The 18,092-nt window shown below is 37.5% G+C and overlaps 2 protein-coding genes across 12 annotated transcripts in view; one reads left to right on the plus strand and one right to left on the minus strand.

Annotated features, from left to right (window-relative positions):
* LOC137627696 (regulator of G-protein signaling 9) overlaps positions 1-6,011 on the plus strand; it is a 415,360-nt gene extending 409,349 nt beyond the window's left edge. For all 11 annotated transcript variants that reach the window (XM_068358916.1, XM_068358923.1, XM_068358915.1 and 8 more), the window contains one exon: positions 3,140-6,011. In XM_068358916.1, the coding sequence (XP_068215017.1) occupies positions 3,140-3,200 (61 nt within the window). In that variant the 3' untranslated portion in view covers positions 3,201-6,011. The remainder of the gene's footprint in view (positions 1-3,139) is intronic.
* Positions 6,012-9,116: 3,105 nt separating this feature from the next.
* The window catches only part of LOC137627697 (nudC domain-containing protein 1), a 70,126-nt gene continuing 61,150 nt past the window's right edge, over positions 9,117-18,092 (minus strand). The window contains exons 8-10 of the mRNA XM_068358927.1: positions 16,465-16,626; positions 14,841-15,003; positions 9,117-10,557 (exon numbers count right to left, since the gene is read on the minus strand). Coding sequence (XP_068215028.1) covers positions 10,319-10,557; positions 14,841-15,003; positions 16,465-16,626 — 564 coding nt within the window. The 3' untranslated portion in view covers positions 9,117-10,318. The remainder of the gene's footprint in view (positions 10,558-14,840; positions 15,004-16,464; positions 16,627-18,092) is intronic.

The raw sequence follows: 18,092 nt of genomic DNA on the forward strand, positions 1-18,092 counted from the left end.
ATTATAGGATAAGATACAATAGGCTTCAAGTTCCAAGGCCGATAGTGCGCCCTCATTCCCTTGAGAGCAAGATGACTCAAAACTGTGAGATTGCCGTGTTTGCCCCTCGTCTTGTATTGATATCTCTCTCTCTCTCTCTCTCTCTCTCTCTCTCTCTCTCTCTCTCTCTCTCTCTCTCTCTCTCTCTCTCTCTCTCTCTTTTTACAGAACCAAAGTATAGCCCTTTGAAAGAATTTGAAGCAGAACTATTAAGTAAAACTAGCCCTACTTATTGTGGCAACGTAAAAGTTAGGTACTAATAGAGAGGCGAGGTGCATGCAAGCGGGTTTTATTCAACAGATAACAACTTTATATACAAACAGTTAAGAGCAACAAATTCACGAAAATTCAAACAACATGAAACATGTGATGGCAAGCTTGAACAGATTTTTCTATTATCAGTGTGGGAGAGAGCGAGAGTTAAAAAGAGCAGTGGCATCACAGTGTATGAGTGTGTATGAAACACGTGTGGTACACTATTCTCTAGTATTATTTCAGGTGTAACCCCCCCCCCCCCCCCAGCAAATACACACCCATAATCTTTACTGTTGTTGAAAAAATGTCTACCTGTATATAGAGAATACTGTATACTGTATATACTTACATGTTATACATGCTTTTTACATACTGTATAATATATGCACAATTTTTAGTGTCAAAGGATAATATGCAGATTACAGAATATATGGTAATACAATATAACTATATCTGTACTGTTGAAAATTATAATACAGTGAACTGTATGCGTATAAATACACACAATACAGTACACATAGTATGTACTCTACATTTTACAATAGAGCTACAGTGTACGTCTGACTCCATTTTTTTTCTCCAATAATTGATAATGATGATGACATTCTTTGAAAACTAATCACTTGAAGAAGTGGCAAAAGGATCATCTGGATTCTTATCGGTTGCTAGAAGTGGAAGAGACCAAGATGTGAAATTAGGGGCTGGCTCCAAATGCCACTGATGCCATTGGATAGTCTATGTTGTGTAGCAACAGGTTTAAAGGCCGCTCATGAATGGCAGAGGCAAGGGTCAGTGACAGTGCCCTATCAAGCTGGTCAGTGCCCTGGAGACTAACCATATATACATATGATCAGCGGCCAAGCCCCCTCTCCACCCAAGCTAGGACGATGGAGGGCCAGGCAATGGCTGCTGATGATTCAGCAGATAGACCCATAGGCTCCCCCAAACCCCCATCCTTAGCTCACAAGGACGGTGAGGTTGCAGCTACCAAAGGAACTAATGAGTTTGAGTGGGACTCTAACCCCAGTCGGGCGATTATCAGTCAGGGATGTTACCACATCGGCCGTTTTTAATATTGTCTGACATTGTGAGCTGTCAGCAGATGGCATTGGAACGTATCTATTGTGAGCTGTCAGCAGATGCCATTGACGGTACTGAATTAGTTGCTATTTCTCCACCAGTAATAAATTCCATTTGTAATATTTTTGAAAAGCATATTGTGATAAGTAACTGCTGTTTTTGCCTTTTTATTTCATTATTTTCCTGATGCAGAGGTAAAATAGCTGCTACAACCTCTTGTTTACTTTAATGCAGCACTGCTTAGAGGGTCTTAATCTCTCATTTTGTTTCAAATATCCGCACATTTGAAAGGCCTTACTCTTAAATTTTTATAGGAATTTTTTGTGGCCCTCTCCTTACCATAACCCTCTTCTTCTGTCGATGACTTAAAAACTTGAATCATGGACAACTTCGAGTGTGATATGTAAATCTTAAGTAGATAAAATGGCCTACTTGGTGATTTTTTTTTTTCTTTTTTTTTTGGCCTCTGTGTGATAAAATTTACTGATTGACAAGCCTATCTTCCACCTTCGTCCTACATAATGAAAGTTAAGGAAAAATAAATCCATTATTATATTAAATGATTAAAATTTAGACGGTGACGACGATAGGTTTAGCAAGGATGAAAGAGTATTGAGATGATGATAATGTTTCAATATGTTGAAAACTAATGTTCTTGAAGTGATAGTCATTTATATAAAACAACCTATTATGCATTTCAGCGACAGACAAGCGCCGTTTAACGCAATATACCATATTGCTATACTGTATGTGTTGTGTTATGACTTTATCGATAGATGCTAAGCCTAATGCAATCATCATCTCCAAGGTCTTATGCAAAATTGAACAAGTGAGGGTGTGATGGAATGATTGTCGTATTAAATAACCTGGTATGAATCTCGATTATCTAAGCGATACTATCTATACCCAAGTCCTTTTCTAATTACGATCAGATTTTATATTCAAGTGAATAGCATAAAACACGGGCTTTTATTAAACTATGAAAATGTGCTTATGATTTATGAGCTTAATGTAATTATAAAGGATTAAAAGCTTTTTTATTTATCATTTATAGTTGTTAAGAATATATAAATGTCTGAAAACTAATTATTGTATTATTGTCAAAATAAAGCAATAGTCCAATTTCTGAAACCAAACTAGGTTCTGTTTAATATCTACATTTATTTTGGCCAAATTTATCACGTAAATCGTATCCTCTAGTCTAGGTTGTCGGATGAAAGACTTAGTAATGAGTGTGCAGAAATATACAGTAAATTTAGTTACAGCTAATTACACTAATTTGAACATGTCTTGAATTAGGTGTAAAATGCTTGAAAAAGAGCAAGTATTTGAAGCAGCTGGTGTACCTAATTTAATTTTTTTTTTCTCAATAGAATCTCGTATCTTTATGCATGAGAGTACGTAAACATTTCATATGTTCTTTTTGTAATAAAGTAAATAATTTATGAATGCTAAAATATTTGAAATGGACTAATTATATATATAAAAAAAATGTCCATACAAATTATTCAATTATATTTGTTTCACCTCTATGTCACAGTTATGAGCAGCAAGTCCTGTTAGATATTTGTTAAAGAAACCCTTTTGAGTTCATTTTTATATAAGTCACTATACATGTTAGTCTTGATGTGTTTTGTATGTCGTGGTGTTTTAATGTGTAGCTAAAGATGTTTATGTAGTTTTTAAATTTTTTTTTACATTTTTTATTTATTTATTTATTTTTTTTTTTTTTTTTTTTTGATAAAGCTAAATGTTTATTTTTCAGAGAAAGTTGCAAGGTGGACACTCCATTTGTGAAGACCTATGCAACACTCGGTTACTTGTAGCACCAGTATCCTGCTCAAGCCTAAAGGGCCTGAGCTGAGTCAAGGGTAAAATTGAGCTGTTGTGGAGGTGGCCTGGCTGTACTTGGCCAAGCAGGATGGAATGTTCCGTTTTGTTAGTTGGGCTGAAGAGGAACAGAGGGACATTTGTGAGTAGTGTACCTTTACGCGAGAAAGCTGTTTGAAGCGACAGGTCTGGACCCAGCGAAGAACTTGGAGTGGTTTGAAGAGAAGGATCGGACTACGTATGGGCAGTACTTTATCTGCGGTATGTCCACCTGAAGCTGAGTGCCCATAGCTGAGCCCTTGTAAGGCACCGCCAGGTGGGCATACTCAAGATGCGGGTAATAAGAAGAATGTGAAGATTTGAAGACTCGGAAGTGAGAAGCTTCACTGAAGTTTGCACTGGGGAGGAGCGATGTGATGCAACTTAGTTCATCGTGTGGGGACTGCTAAACAAGTTGTTTCTGATGACCCCTTGACTATTTTATGATTTTAAAAAAGTGCATATATTGCAGATGGTACATCATCTAAAATTTCAAAATGTCAAGATTTTGACCTAATGCCATGAGTTAAGATTTTCAGAACCAGCTTGTCAAAATGAGAGGATGGGTCAGACCCCCACGACCGTGGCCATCAGAGCTAGTAAGTTTTGCATTATCCTCTCCAGTTAATGGGGAGGTACTTAGGCAGCAAAGAATAGGTTTTCAGTAGGATAGTGTAAATCAACGAGATGGTAAAGAATGGAAACCGAAGGAAAAAGCACGTTCAAAGGCATAATTTATATTGGAAAGATATGAGAGAGGTCTACCACTCCCAAAAGGACCTCTGGCCTTTCCAGTGTCCCCCAGGGATGAGAAAGTGAGCTTCAAAATGTGTGACCTGTTTTGGAGAAGCACAGCAAGGACATAGACACAGCATCTGTTGCCTTGGTGCAGATTCATTTCATGTGTGACAAAGATGGTTGAAATGAAGATCAAGACTTTTAGTGTAACCATTTATACAGTAAATATGTATTACCTTAGTAAGGTATAATAAACTTTGAAAAAGGAAACTTACAGGTTTTCAAACTGTAATTTACTGACTTGCATATTGTGTAAAAGGACAGTACCTTGGTCATTAAACCACTATGTCAGAAAATTCAAGTCGCATTAGCATAGCATTCTTCAGTATTAGATAAAAGTGGCACAAAAGTAAACCTAGACAAAATCATGAACTTAATGTAACTTAGATCACCTATGTAGACAGGTTAAACATCAATAGAGAAGCATAGACTGTTCTTGTTCATTCCAGTTACTTTCATGCTAGGGATGCGACAGTTGTAGGAGGCTGATTGCTAGGTATGAGTGTGTATATAATTGTTTCATGTTGTCTTGAGTGGTATATCTGTCTGTGCATAGCGTCTTCAAAAACACACAAGGGAGAGCATTTGAAAATGGGCTAACACACTTCATTAATAGGTAGTGCATTCCAAATAAAATTTCCAGGAAGAGCACTCAAGTGTAACTCTTGTAGTGAAACGTAATGTTTTAAGTATATTTAAAGGCAGTAAAAGTATCATATTGAGTAAATATTGAAGAAGCCATCAGTTTTAAAATTTCAGGATAAAAATGCCAATAAAAAGGTGTTGAAGTTTTATCCTGTTTTACTAAGTTACATTTCAGGAAAATGGAACCAAGAAATATGACAGCTGCAAGCGTCTCTGTCCAGCCCAGCTCTCTTTCCTGTGTGTGGTTTATCAGTGCGCTGTTGCAGACAGGAAAATCAACCTCTAGCTAAAATCTATTGTAGCTGATACTTAGGTTATTCATACAGTCGCCATTATATGTAAATTTACATATGAAATTTTATTCATCTTAGATAATTAAGGTTGATCAATACGTTAATGTTGACAAACAACTATATCAACTGCCGTTACTCCAATTTGTGTATTGCAATATGAATGAGAATGAAAAGTGTGAAGAATGTTATTATTGGTAGTTATACTGTTTTCACAAAACATTAAAAATGTAGATGGCTCATGTATTTCTTAAGATCACACTTGACCTTCACCCATTTGTGTGTGGCCGTAGAAGCCATATTCTCGGTGGACCAAGACATGCATCATATACAAGTTGTCGGAGTGTATGAAGAGTGGCGATTTCTGGAAAACATCAATTCCATATCAAGTACGATCCTCTTTAAGAAGTGCAAAATATAAGTAGCTAAGCTACAATATTTTTTCTTACTTAGTTTAACACTCATGCTGTATTTTCAATACGCACTGTATGCAGATGCAATCATTTTTTTCCCCATGATTACAGTTAAGTGATGCCGCTAAATCGAGACATTAGGGGATCCAAGACTGCCATTCCTGAAATCGTCATACTTTTGATGCACATTTTTTTTTCGCTGTTGTTGCCACCACACGTGAAGCTATTTTCGATACAGATATGTTTATAAGAAATGTACGTAGTATGTTATATTCCTTGTTATATTGGCAGATTTAATTTAGCGGAAGGATCCTAACTCATCTTGAAATTATTTATTCTTATTTTTATCATCTGCTTCATGGCAATCATCTTTTATGTTACCTCTTTGATCAGGACAATTATTAAGTAACTGAAAAAGATATCACTCCAAAAATTTGTAACTCCATTTTATGCTGTTTCCTATAGACTTTGTTTTACATGCGTCATGAGCTGACTCAAGCACCATTCTTCATTTACACTGTTCAGGACAATAGTTTTAAGTCCTGCTCGTTTAAGCAAAGAAGGCTTATTTTGCTTTTCTATTGTGCATCGTTTCACCTATTAATAAATTAAGTTACTCATGTGCCAAGTGTTTCAAGTTCCCTCTACATTCGTGTCACACTGCTTGCGAAATATTTCTAGTTACCATAAGATTGTTTTCAATGTACAAGCACACGTGCTGGACCAAAACACCCTCCCTCCTACACCTGCCACATTTGACTCCGAGGTCGAAATTCCATAAATCATCTAGCAACAGTGTTAGTAATCACAGTTTCTACCTCATGGAGATGACATGGAAATATCAAGTTATGTTTCCATGCAGCTGTATTGTTTCAACAATAAATTAGGCTTGGATTTAGGATTTAAAGATCATATTTACACCAACTAAACTATCCAATATTCTATTCTATATAAATGTATACTATCCAGAAAGGGATACAACTGTTGTCCATAAACATTTTCTCCAAAACAGAAAGATACCAAAGGAAAAAAAGAAACAAGTACATAAACATTATGGAATATCTGCAGCTTCTAGTTCTGAGTAAGGTAAGGGTAATACACCTAGATTTTTTTTATTAAAGGTTTTCCAAGTGATATGGCATCATAAGCCTGGCTGGGGGTATATCTGCCATCTCCACCACAAGCGACAAGTGATATGTTATCATATGTGAGGGCTTGTGTAAGTAGGGGGAAGAGAAATTGTCAAAAGGTATGGAAAATATCTTGCTCTTCCATTTCTTCCTTGGAGAAAAACAACCCATGCTGTATTTGCCAATGGAACTTCAGCCTGGTTGGGAAGAAAAGTTCCTACTACACTGGTTTTCTCATTTGATGTTGTTCTTTGGAAAGGCTTCGGAATATTGATATTTTGTTGATTATATATCTTGGATGTGTTATGATCGCACATCTAGAAAACTGTGTATCTCTGGAAGATGAGTGTAGGCAGGAACGCGCTTGGTGTTGCACATGTCTGTGAGATGCGTTACTACTGGTCAGGGACATCTAATGAGGTTCGATAGAGATCTGGGAGGTGCAAGTCTACAGGACATGTGACTGGGAACATACATCTGCAAAAATGATACTGCTGTAAGTACTTCTTGGACAGGAGCACTTTGGAGATGCATGACTAGGAACCGTACATTAGGAGAGACGAGACTGCTGCAAGATGAATTTGTTGTACTGAAATGCATCTGTAGACACCCGACACTGGCGAGATGGTTCCTGTAGGTCTGACGAAAGACTGCCCTATGAAGGGTGCCTACTATCATCTTCCAAAGAGACATGATGAGCCAATGATGAAGAACATTCTATGCGTGAGCTTTGAAAAGCAGCACTCTGAAGGAAAGATCCTTCGCTGGAGAACAGACTGAAGGGTGCCTCCTTCGGGAAGGGCGCCTAGGAGAAACTCCCACTGAAGGTGGCTGGAGACTAAGCAGGACACTCCAAAGACACCTGGGGCAGTTGTAGGAGGGACTGGACAAAGAAAGATAGTCCCTGCAGCTTACTGAAGGTCTAGAAGTTCTATGAAGATTATGACGAAGGATGCCAGAGTTGTCGAAGATCTTCCTCTGAAGATGAAGGATCACGACAAGGTTGCTTGACAACCTTGTCCTGAGAAGCTAGTGCTTTGGAGGAGGACCTCTCACAGGACAAAGCCTGGTGCTGAGCTAAGAAGGTCCTAATCATTGCTGCAGGATCTAGAAGTTCCAGGAAGTTCAAGACGAAGGACCCCCAACATCCTCCTCTGAAGAGGAAGGATCAGAGCAAGGTTGACAAACAACCTTGTGAGCACACTACGAAAAGCTGGGACTGCAGCAGAGGTCCTCAAAATTGGTTGCAGCATCTAGAAGTTCCATGAAGATCAGGACGAAGGACGCCAGAGGCATCAATGATCCTCCTATGAGGAAGGATATGGGCGAGGTTGACAAGCAACCTTGTGAGCATGCTCTGAAGAGCTAAAAGTGCTCTGGAGGAGAATCTCCTGATGGGTAAAGCCTTGGACTACAGCTGAGAAGGTCCTCAAAGTTACTTGCAGGATCTAGAAGTTCCATGAAGATCAAGATGAAGAATGCCAGAGATGTCAATAAAATGATCCTCCTCCTAATAGGAGGGATCAATGCAAGGTTGACAAACAACCATGTGAGCACACTTTGAGGAGTAAGAGTGACTGGGAGGATGGAGGAGGACCTGAAGGATGACTCCTGATGAGAAGGTTCTCTAAGATGTCTTTGACTCCAAGAAGGGCAACATTGTGGCGATGCGGAAGTGTCCAGGGAACGTCCCTGAGCAGAAGCGACCGATTGCGCCCGTAGACACTATATATCCCACAAAACCATGCAGGGGAACCTAGAGAGTCCTAGAGAAATTCTACGGATTGATCTGCCTGTACTTCGGAATCAACTGCTTCAAATCTGCCCCATCTGAACCTGCGTCTGAAAAGAGAAAAACTTCTCTTAAGAGGAAACCTTTCTCATATACCAAGGAAAAACAAGAAAGACCTACCTTGAGGTTTGTAAATGGTTAAAGGAATTCGTCTCCTCTGATTGGCCTATGGAGGAAAAAGAGGGGGGAGAGAGGATGAAATCGCAAGCGATCTCAAAGATGCCTACTAAGAAGAGATCCTGTCTTCTCCAGAACTGCTTCTTCCCTTGAAGGATGACCAACAGCGATAGTGGTATGATCACAGTCCCGGAGACTGCAAGGCAGGGACGTAACCAATGGACGTCAAAACGCGTGTCAACAAAACGACCTAAACTGCTGTCAATTCCTCTGAAGGAAGGGCACAAGAGATTAAGATCACTTCAACTTATAATTCACAAAAACATAAACACCCTGGAGAAAAGAAAAAGAGAAAACGTGAAGTTACAGCCAGCGAGAACGTTTGTCCTCACTGCCGGCTAATTTCTAAGGGAGTATTCAGTGAACCAGTGCGAGGCTGGTTTGCCTCCAAGTTACTGGGTGGTTGTTACAATTCGTTAAAAGTTTTAACTCCCATGTACGAGCTTCCGCTGTTTCTAGATCCTAAAGTAAAAGATGGTTTGTATTATGTGTAGGAACAAACGTCTTTTTAAATACAGTAGTTGCTTAACTCTACAATCACATGCAACTGAATATTAGCTTAACATTGTATTAAAGTGGCAATATATTGCAATAATAACTTTTCTAGAATTTTTAATGCATTTATAAACATTACAAAAGACAAAGAATAAATGTTAATTATAACTTTTCTGGAATTTTTAATGCATTTATGAGCATAACAAAAGACAAACAATATATCTTAATTATAATTTTCCTAGAATTTTTAAAGCATTTATAAACATGACAAAAGACAAAAATATCTTAATAATAACTTTTATGACATCTTTATGCATTTATAAAACATGACAAAAGACAGAAAAATATTGTACAGATAAACTTGAGTAACCTTTCAAATAATCCTCAAGTACTATATACTACAAGTATATCATATTTTATAATTTCCAGCAAGGGCAAATTGTGGTAGATTACAATATAACTAGTCTTAAGTACTATGCATAAAATACTATTCCCAGTAAATGATGTGACAATGTATAGATAAGGATAAAATACTTAAAATATTTGGTCGCACATCATTTTTCATTAATTAACCTTATCCTAACTTCGCAATTCTTATCCTGTTCTAGAAGTTTTGAGATCAAATTAAAACCATAAGAGTTATTTCTTAGGCTATATTGAATGCTTCACTCCAGGCACGCAATATATTATGACAATTCTTTTCAAACTAATTGCTACTTAATTTATGAGAGAATTATGTTTTTTTAAAAAAACTACTGTCACAAAAACAAGACTTGCAACTGTGAATTGTTTAGTTTTGTCTACTGCTGCCAAACTTAAGATAATTATGGTTTTTTTTTAAAAACTACGGTCACAAAAGACTTGCAACAGTGAATTGTTAAGTTTTGTCTACTGCTGCCAAACTTCAGATAATGTTTTTTTAAAAAACTACTGTCACAAAAACCAAAGACTTGCAACAGTGAATTGTTTAGTTTTGTCTACTGCTGCCAAACTTCAGATAATTGCTTTACGTACCATTGTCTTACTTTCCTGGAAAGTGCCCATTTATGTTACATTCTAGTCTCAATATGGGGTCCCTATACGATTCCTTTACTAGTTAATCTTACCCTAAAGACATATTCACGGTAATTTTACACTTTGATATGGAATTACAGTATGTTAAAAGGTTCAACACTTGAGTAGCATTTCTGGACATCGATGCTTACCTTACAAAGATGAGCAAAATGTTTGAAACAGAAATCAAATGTTTTATATTTCAGAATTAAGTCCCATATTACAATTCAAAGAAACAAATTAAAATATTATGGCTTGGCTAGAGAGCTTTCAATAATTTTATCATGAATTACGAAGGCAATATCCATAAATATTCTTTTCCGTTAAAACAAACAGTACATTACATGAAGTGTGAACACCTAAAATTTCATCCTGAGTTTTCATAGATATTACAACTTGTCTCGCAACAGTATTTATTCTTTTCCCTGACTTTCTGTTCCTCAATTCACCACCAAAAGCTTCTGGTTGGAAAAAAATGTAAATGTGACTTTTCACGTCGGCCACTGCAACATATGAATTATCTGAAAAGTAAAAATATGCATATAGTTGTTATAGAAGTACAATAAAACACTGCAAAAAAACAGAATTTTAGTAATAAAATTACTTATACTTTTATGGCATTCATATTTCTTCTCTCTTGAAACTGATTAAATGTCAATGTCTACCCTTATACTGTACTGAATGTTTCCTGCTTTCCTTGTGCAGTAATTACCCTAACGCTCTCTGTAATTACTTATAGAATATTTGGAAAAGTAACTCTCTCCTTTGTTCTCCGTAAAAAGGTGCAAAACTGACAAATTTGCATACATCGGTATAATGAAATTTTCATTCTCCATTGCTGTTTCAAAAGCACTCTAAGGTCCCCTTAAAGAAAAAAACCATACTATACTATTAAGAAAAAGTTTTAGTTCAGACTACTCCTATATAGCTAACTAAAGGAGGTCCTTGGGTTACAACGAGGATCTGTTCTTAAGTCATGGAGGAATTTGATTTTCATTGTAACTCAGATTTTATATACATGTATACTGTATGTACATACATACTGTATATGTATAATAAAGGGATTTTGACGAAGGAAAAATCTATTTCTGGGGAGAGACCTGTGGCGCCCGGTGAAAAGAGTCCTTCTTATATATCTTTTCTGATAAAACCTTCCAATTATACCACAGAAAGATAAAAGCATGGAATGCTGAGGTTACAACCCTCGCGCGAGCACCTTTTGGGTGTCGTGTATAAAGCAAAGAGGCGTGAAATCCACTATTCACAGGTTGTCTTCCATTTAGTTAATTCCTTCGTCAAAGGGATGGGCCGATACAAAGGCCCTAGCCAACTCCCAGCGCCACACCACCCACGCCACGACGCGAGCGCCATCTGAACATCATCCTTCTTTTGGAATCTTAAGTGTTGAATTGTTTTGTGGTGCTCTCGGTCTTTTTTATCAATCGTGGATTTATTTTGTCATGTCCGAAGCTCCATCTTCACACATTCCAATGTTAAGTACCATAGTTTGTTTTGAGTTTTTTATTGTACCGGGCTTTTGTTTTATATCCAGTATAGTCTGTTTTATTATTCCCGTCTGGCCTTTCATGGCGGCCATTGTTTGTTCACTTGTTTGGGAATTCATCTTTGTCTGCCCGTTTAGTACTCTGTCACTTAGGTTCTTGGTTAAGTCTCTGGCCTTATGCCTTTAGAACCGTTATTATTTTTTTGTGTATTTATGCTCATGGTACTTTTTGCTAGCAAGCCCAGCCTATGAACGAGATAACAAATCCGCCCCTCCGAGGCGTTCGTCACTCGACTGTGCTATTTACAATCCCTTACCATTCATGAATTAGTGTACCTACAATTGTATAGTACTGTTAGACAATAAGTACTATATTACATATAATAATTCCCTACCTTTATTCATGTGGCTGACCTGCACACTACCATCAGAAGTCTCCTTTGCACTTTCAAGATATGATGCATAACGAAAAAAAAGGCACCAAAATATCCAATAAAGAGCACCACCAAAATCCCAAATCCGTATTGTAAACAAAGATGGCAAACTAATGCTAAGGTGATATACAACGCACTACTCTGCAGTGATAGTAGCTCTCTGTATTGGTAAGTAGTTCATCGTATCAACATACTAAACATTGTAGTAAAAAATTGAATTACAAGGATTTTTTTATTTAAAGTACCTTAGGGGAGCCCTCTGTAACGTAAATTGTTGTAACAAAAAGTTCCCCTGTTGTAGTGGCACAAGAGACACATGGCAATATGCCTGATGGGTCGACAAGGACATATTCACCAGGGGAGACCTACTCGACTATCCGCCTCCAGACATGAACTGTTTCTAGGATATGTTGAAGGAGGGGTGGGGGACATCTAGACAACCTAGTCGTCTCGAGGGTGGGGACTGAAGAAGAAAGGCATCAACCTCCTTGAGATAAATTCTAAGAATGTTTGAGGAGGCACTCAGTATTGTTGATGAGCAATAACATCACTGTAGTGACCTACGTCAACAAGTAAGGGAGTTGCTCCCTCTTTTTGAGCTTATGAAGCAGATGACTATTTGGGAGGTGTTTCATGCCATGGAGTTATCAGGAAGATATAATAAAAAAAAATATGACCTGATCACCAAAGAAATGTTTCCCCTGCTCTAGGGCCAGAGTATAAGGGGGACAAGTAAGTTCAGGTTCATTTGAATTAGACAAAGGCCTTCATTAGCAGAAATATTGTCTGCAATGAGGTGAAGCACAATGTCCTAGGAAGGAACCATCCTTTCAGTTATCGCCGGCGTACCTACGTCACAACAAATTGTCAACCATTTGTGATCAAATGTATACAAAAAATGCTCCACTTTCTTGCTTAAGGGTAGGAAGGAGGGACAGTTTTGGAGATGACAGCACCTTCCCAAAGATAAGTTTTTCCATTGTCAAAACTACTACTTTTTTTTTTGGTTAGAATACACTGTGGTCTCCAAGGACTTCGTACACAAGGATGATTGAAGAATAATGGCTGTCCGACATTCCATTACTCTGCTTCTCCTGAAGGACCTGATTGATTTGGTCCTTCCCTCCAGCCTACCCCTGCATGGGTCATGAATGCATCAAGTACCACACATGAATAGTGTATTGATTGGATTTGTTTCAGGTAGTGTTTAATAAACACCCCATGACCAGACCACATCATAAACCTCTGTATGTTCTGAAATTGCATACGAGCAAAGAATGCTAGTGAAGAGGCAATTTTATCACATCGTAGGTTTTAGGGATGGAGACAGAATCGGCTTTTTTTAATTAAGGTCATCAAGACAAATAGCCCTCATTGAAAGGTACTTGGTCTGGATATTTTGAAACACCACCTTCTTTAGACGTGGATCTCTGTAGATATGATTTTAAAGCTGATACTGGAGGTTGAAGTACCTGGGTATGCTGATAGATACAACAGCAGTGAGAGTTTTTCCATCATACAATTACATCAGCAGGCTGAGAGAGAGAGCGCTTCCCGAGATACAGAATGGATCCTGTGTCTGAAGAGGCTTTTCATTTTCGACATGAAAAAGGAGACCAAAGTTAGCCTTAAAGACAACCTGGAATTATTGTAATAATTCACTGACTCTTGCTACGGAAGCTAAAGCTATTAGAAATATAGCTTTTTGTAACAGATCTTTGAGAAAAATGATGGAATTACCCAACTCGTCCAAAAATTCAAGAACCTTATCTAGAGACCAAGAAACCATGGGAGTTGGTGGGGATAGTCTTTGCAACGTAAATTACTCATGAAACTTTACAGAGTCAAGATCCACGTCAAAGGCACACTTGATAGGTTCTGTTGAAACCCATTTATATGACAATATAATTGATGGCTGGAGCTTTACCTCCTAAGCAAAGAAGTCCAGGGTTTTATGACTAGGTGACTGACTGTAAAAAAGCCATTCATGTCTTCCACCATAGATTGGTAGTCTTGTAGATGAAGTCGTCTTGAGACTCATCAAATAAGCCAAGTTGTGGGCTAAGAAATCTTTCTCAAAAATACAGGAGAGACAATCCAAACATGAAGGTTTTCAGTCATACAGGAGGGAGAAAAGGTAGTTCGCCTTCTTACTTTCTGTTATAAAAATTACTATATTTCTATAATCTTTAATTCTCTGGTCCCCTCACATAGATCAAATTTTGGAATTAATGACGTGGCTGAGGAATGCCTCAGCCATGTCATTAATTCCAACCTGAAGGTCTAGCAGAAAATCTAACATGACAAAATTCTTACCCAAGATTAAAGCTATACAATAGTTTTACTGAAGGAACCTGGTTTTCCAACTAGGGTTGTAACTTAGCTAGTAATAATAATAATAAAAATAATAATGTATACAGAAATATCTATGAAATTTCTTTTACAGAAAACCTGGAATTAGAATTACTGTATACTTATAAAAAACAAAAGATGAGGCTAAGAAAAACATGCTGGGAGGAGTACTCAGTCGAGCTGTTGTATGTTCAATAGTCTCTAAACAAACCAAATGGATGTTGGATTGATGGTGCTACAGTTTTGGGAACATTTTTTTCCCCTTTAGAAAAATTGCTATGAATCTGGGATCACTGCTGATTGTAATTGAAGGCTTAATTTTATTGATCAGCTTTTAATGAACAAATTTAATTTCAAATTTTGTACCCTGTACCAGATTGATAGAGATAGAGGTAATTGGTCTGATAACTAAGCATTTGATACAAAAAGAATGAGAACACAAGATCCTTTCACTGTTTCTAGAAAACATGACCAAAGCAACGAGTGAAAGTCGGTAACTTTCAAATTCACTTACCAGGAGCTGCACAAGTGTACTTTGCCATATTCTTAGACGCTTTCACATATCCAAATGCATTATATGTTGCGATGTGTGCAAATTTATCTTCACCTTCAGGCTGCCACAAAACACCATCTACATCATGCCTTATACAAAATGTTGGGACAACATTGCCTTCTACCTACAATGAAGAAAGGAAATTTCTGATATGTACTTTAATCGAAAAATACAGTGTAATCTAAGAAATTGAACTTTTAAATTACCTTATAGTGACTAATGAAATTACATTGAGTATGTCAAGTTAAAACTATAATGAAGCTATATGTGTATATATTAATATTCCCATATGATTACAGTAATGGGTGTAATATGAAATAAAAAATCATACAAACAAATTATTTACAGTATAATTAGCACCATTTTGGAGTCAAGTGAATCATTTAGTTACTATATAATTATTCAGAGAAAGAGAAAGAAAACAGTAATCCCTATTGCACTTGTGCAGAAGGATCCATAGATTCCAAAAAGTGATCATATTCATGTATTCCAGACCATAACCTGTGAGGAAAGAAAGTTGAGATGAGGCGGCTCTCATTATATGTATTGTAATAAGCTTGAATGAAAACGAATTCTGTTTTTAAAATACATTATTTGTTTCAAGAACCCATTTTTAATTTGCAGCCAAGTTTACAAATTCATATAATATGGATAGAGTAACTAAACAACCCACAATGGATAAATAGCATCTGCATGATCCTGAAAGAGAGAGAGATCTCGTCCTGGAAGGAATGGACGGTGCACCTTTAATTCCGATTGAAAGTGCGTAAAGCACTGTCAAACTCACAGAGAAATGCTGAGAGTTAACAAATGTAACTCCTATTGATCATGCTTCCTGGATTTTACGATGGCATCTTTTACTCAAACTTCTCAGAAGTTGCAGCTAAGGCAAAAAGAGAAGGGAGAACTTTTAAGTTCATTTTCTTCAGAGTCGTGTAGATCGATGGCGACCCTTTTGTAGGGAAACACACAACAGCCAGGTGATACATTCTTAGCATTTTCTGTGATCGGTAGACACTGAAGGGAAGAAGGGTAGCAACCCTCACCTTTATGCTTGGTAGCAGTCTGCTGATGGAGCATCATCAATGTCCAAGGAAAACCTTCCTCAGACTCACGTTGCCAGCTACATACACAAGGGATAGGAGAGTAATAGATGGGCTGCCTGACAGGAGCAAGTATACTGGATAGTATCGGGTAGCACAGAAAATGTTACACAATTGAAGTTATCAAAAAACACTGCAAATCCAATCATAAAATCCACTGAACATGACTGCAGTCCCTAACACTCAATCTGAATAAAAAGCAAAAGATTAAAATGGCCAGATGATGACAACGAGAAGTAAGTGTCCAGCGGCCGAAGCCAAAAGGAAAGTTATGCTACCTGCCAGCTACTACTACTAATACCACCACTACCTCATTTAAAGTTTAAACAGCCATTTCCAGCTTTGTTGAAGTTATATTCCTAATAAAGGTTGGAGGTCTGCATGACTAAGAAAGAACACACTGGTGCAACAAACAAGTCAAGACTTAGGTATTGTAAATGAGAGAATTGTTGAAAAAATAATAGATTCCATAAGTAGCTTACCTGACTGTTAAAGAGGTGCTGTGTAGCTCCAAGATGGCACATGCTTGACAGTTTATGTGATGAACCATTAAGATGAAGTAGCAACAAATCTTCATTAGCTTCATCACATGCCTCAAACTGTCCTGGATCATATGCAGGGTTATCCAGGTCAGGGTTTGCATCCTGAAAAAAAAAAAAAGTAAAATTTTCTATCAAATAACATGGTCTTAATAATTTAATGGTTTCAGGCAATTTTCCCATGAGAGTCTATTCTCCTATTTGCTGTTATAACCACCAATGAACTTTCAAAACTTTAAAGAATACTTCATTCTTAACCTGCATTTGTATTATTCTTTAAAAGCACAAGTTGACTCCAATTTTCAATGGAAACATGAGTTATACAGTATGATTTCAACCATATAGTCAACCTTCCTAATACTGTATGTGGATTGTGAATCAGATCAAATAATTACTACTGTTGAAAATTTGAAGAACAATTTTAATACCTGTAATCAAATTATTTATATCAATACTCAACTGATGTTCTGAAAGAGGAAGAAGCACTTACAAGTTCTGATCGGAATTTGGAGGCAAACGGAGCTTCTTCAAAGGAGATACTAATGGGGGTCTTGGCGCAGCATCCTTTGAAGTGCCTGGGACCCCGAAGGTAACTACACAGTGGATGAAAGAGTCATGGCTAGTGTTCCTAATCATCACCTCTTAAAAATAAAATAGCGTCCAGAACCGGAGCATTCCTTAAAGTCGATGTCGCTTCTTGCCCAGCTTGCCTAGAGAATAGGCAAACAACAATATCCCTTTCTCCTGCAATCCAGGGTACTACCATTTAGGCTACCAGTCACCCCTCCCTGGAAATTTTCAGAGATCTCTCTGTAATTATAACAGTGACTCTAAAGGCAACATGATAATTGAAGATATTCGGTCCACCTTTTTTGAACATGCAGAATAACACAGGAATGGTGGATTTATATTTACAGACGGCTCCAAATCCAATGCTCGCCTTGAATTTGCGGTGTACAATTCCCGTTTCAGTTGTAAACGTACGCTCCCTTCAAAATCCTCCATCTTTACAACAGAGCTGTATGGTATCCTAACTGCTATTGAAAAGATAGCAGTAATGAAAACGGGTAATTTTACCATTTTTTGCGATGCGAAAAGTATGTTGCAGGCTCTGATGGTTTTTAATTCAACCAACCTTCTAGTTTTAAAAATTCTAGAGTGGCTCTATATTTTTAGCAGTGCAGGTAAAGAGGTTAAGTTTAGATGGGTCCCGGCTCATGCGGGTGTGCCTGGTAATGAAGTGGCAGACAAATTAGCGAAAGAGGCAGCCGACAAATTACTTCCTGGAAGATACTGTCTTCCTAGTAATGACTTTTTACCTAATATCAAAAAGCCTCTTGGTGATGTTTGGCAACACTACTGGAATTCTGTTGATCAGAATAAGATGAAGGAAATAACAAAGGCAATACCTCCACGGAAGTATAAAAATATGCCATGAAGTTGGGAGACTGTCCTATATCGCCTTAAAATTGGGCACACACGTTTGACTCACGAGTTCCTGATGAATGGCTGGTGTCAGCCATTTCCTGATGATTGTTTGATACCTCTGACTGTGAGGCATTTACTTATAG

The sequence above is a fragment of the Palaemon carinicauda genome, chromosome 35, assembly GCF_036898095.1.
Source record: "Palaemon carinicauda isolate YSFRI2023 chromosome 35, ASM3689809v2, whole genome shotgun sequence".
NCBI lineage: Eukaryota > Metazoa > Arthropoda > Malacostraca > Decapoda > Palaemonidae > Palaemon > Palaemon carinicauda.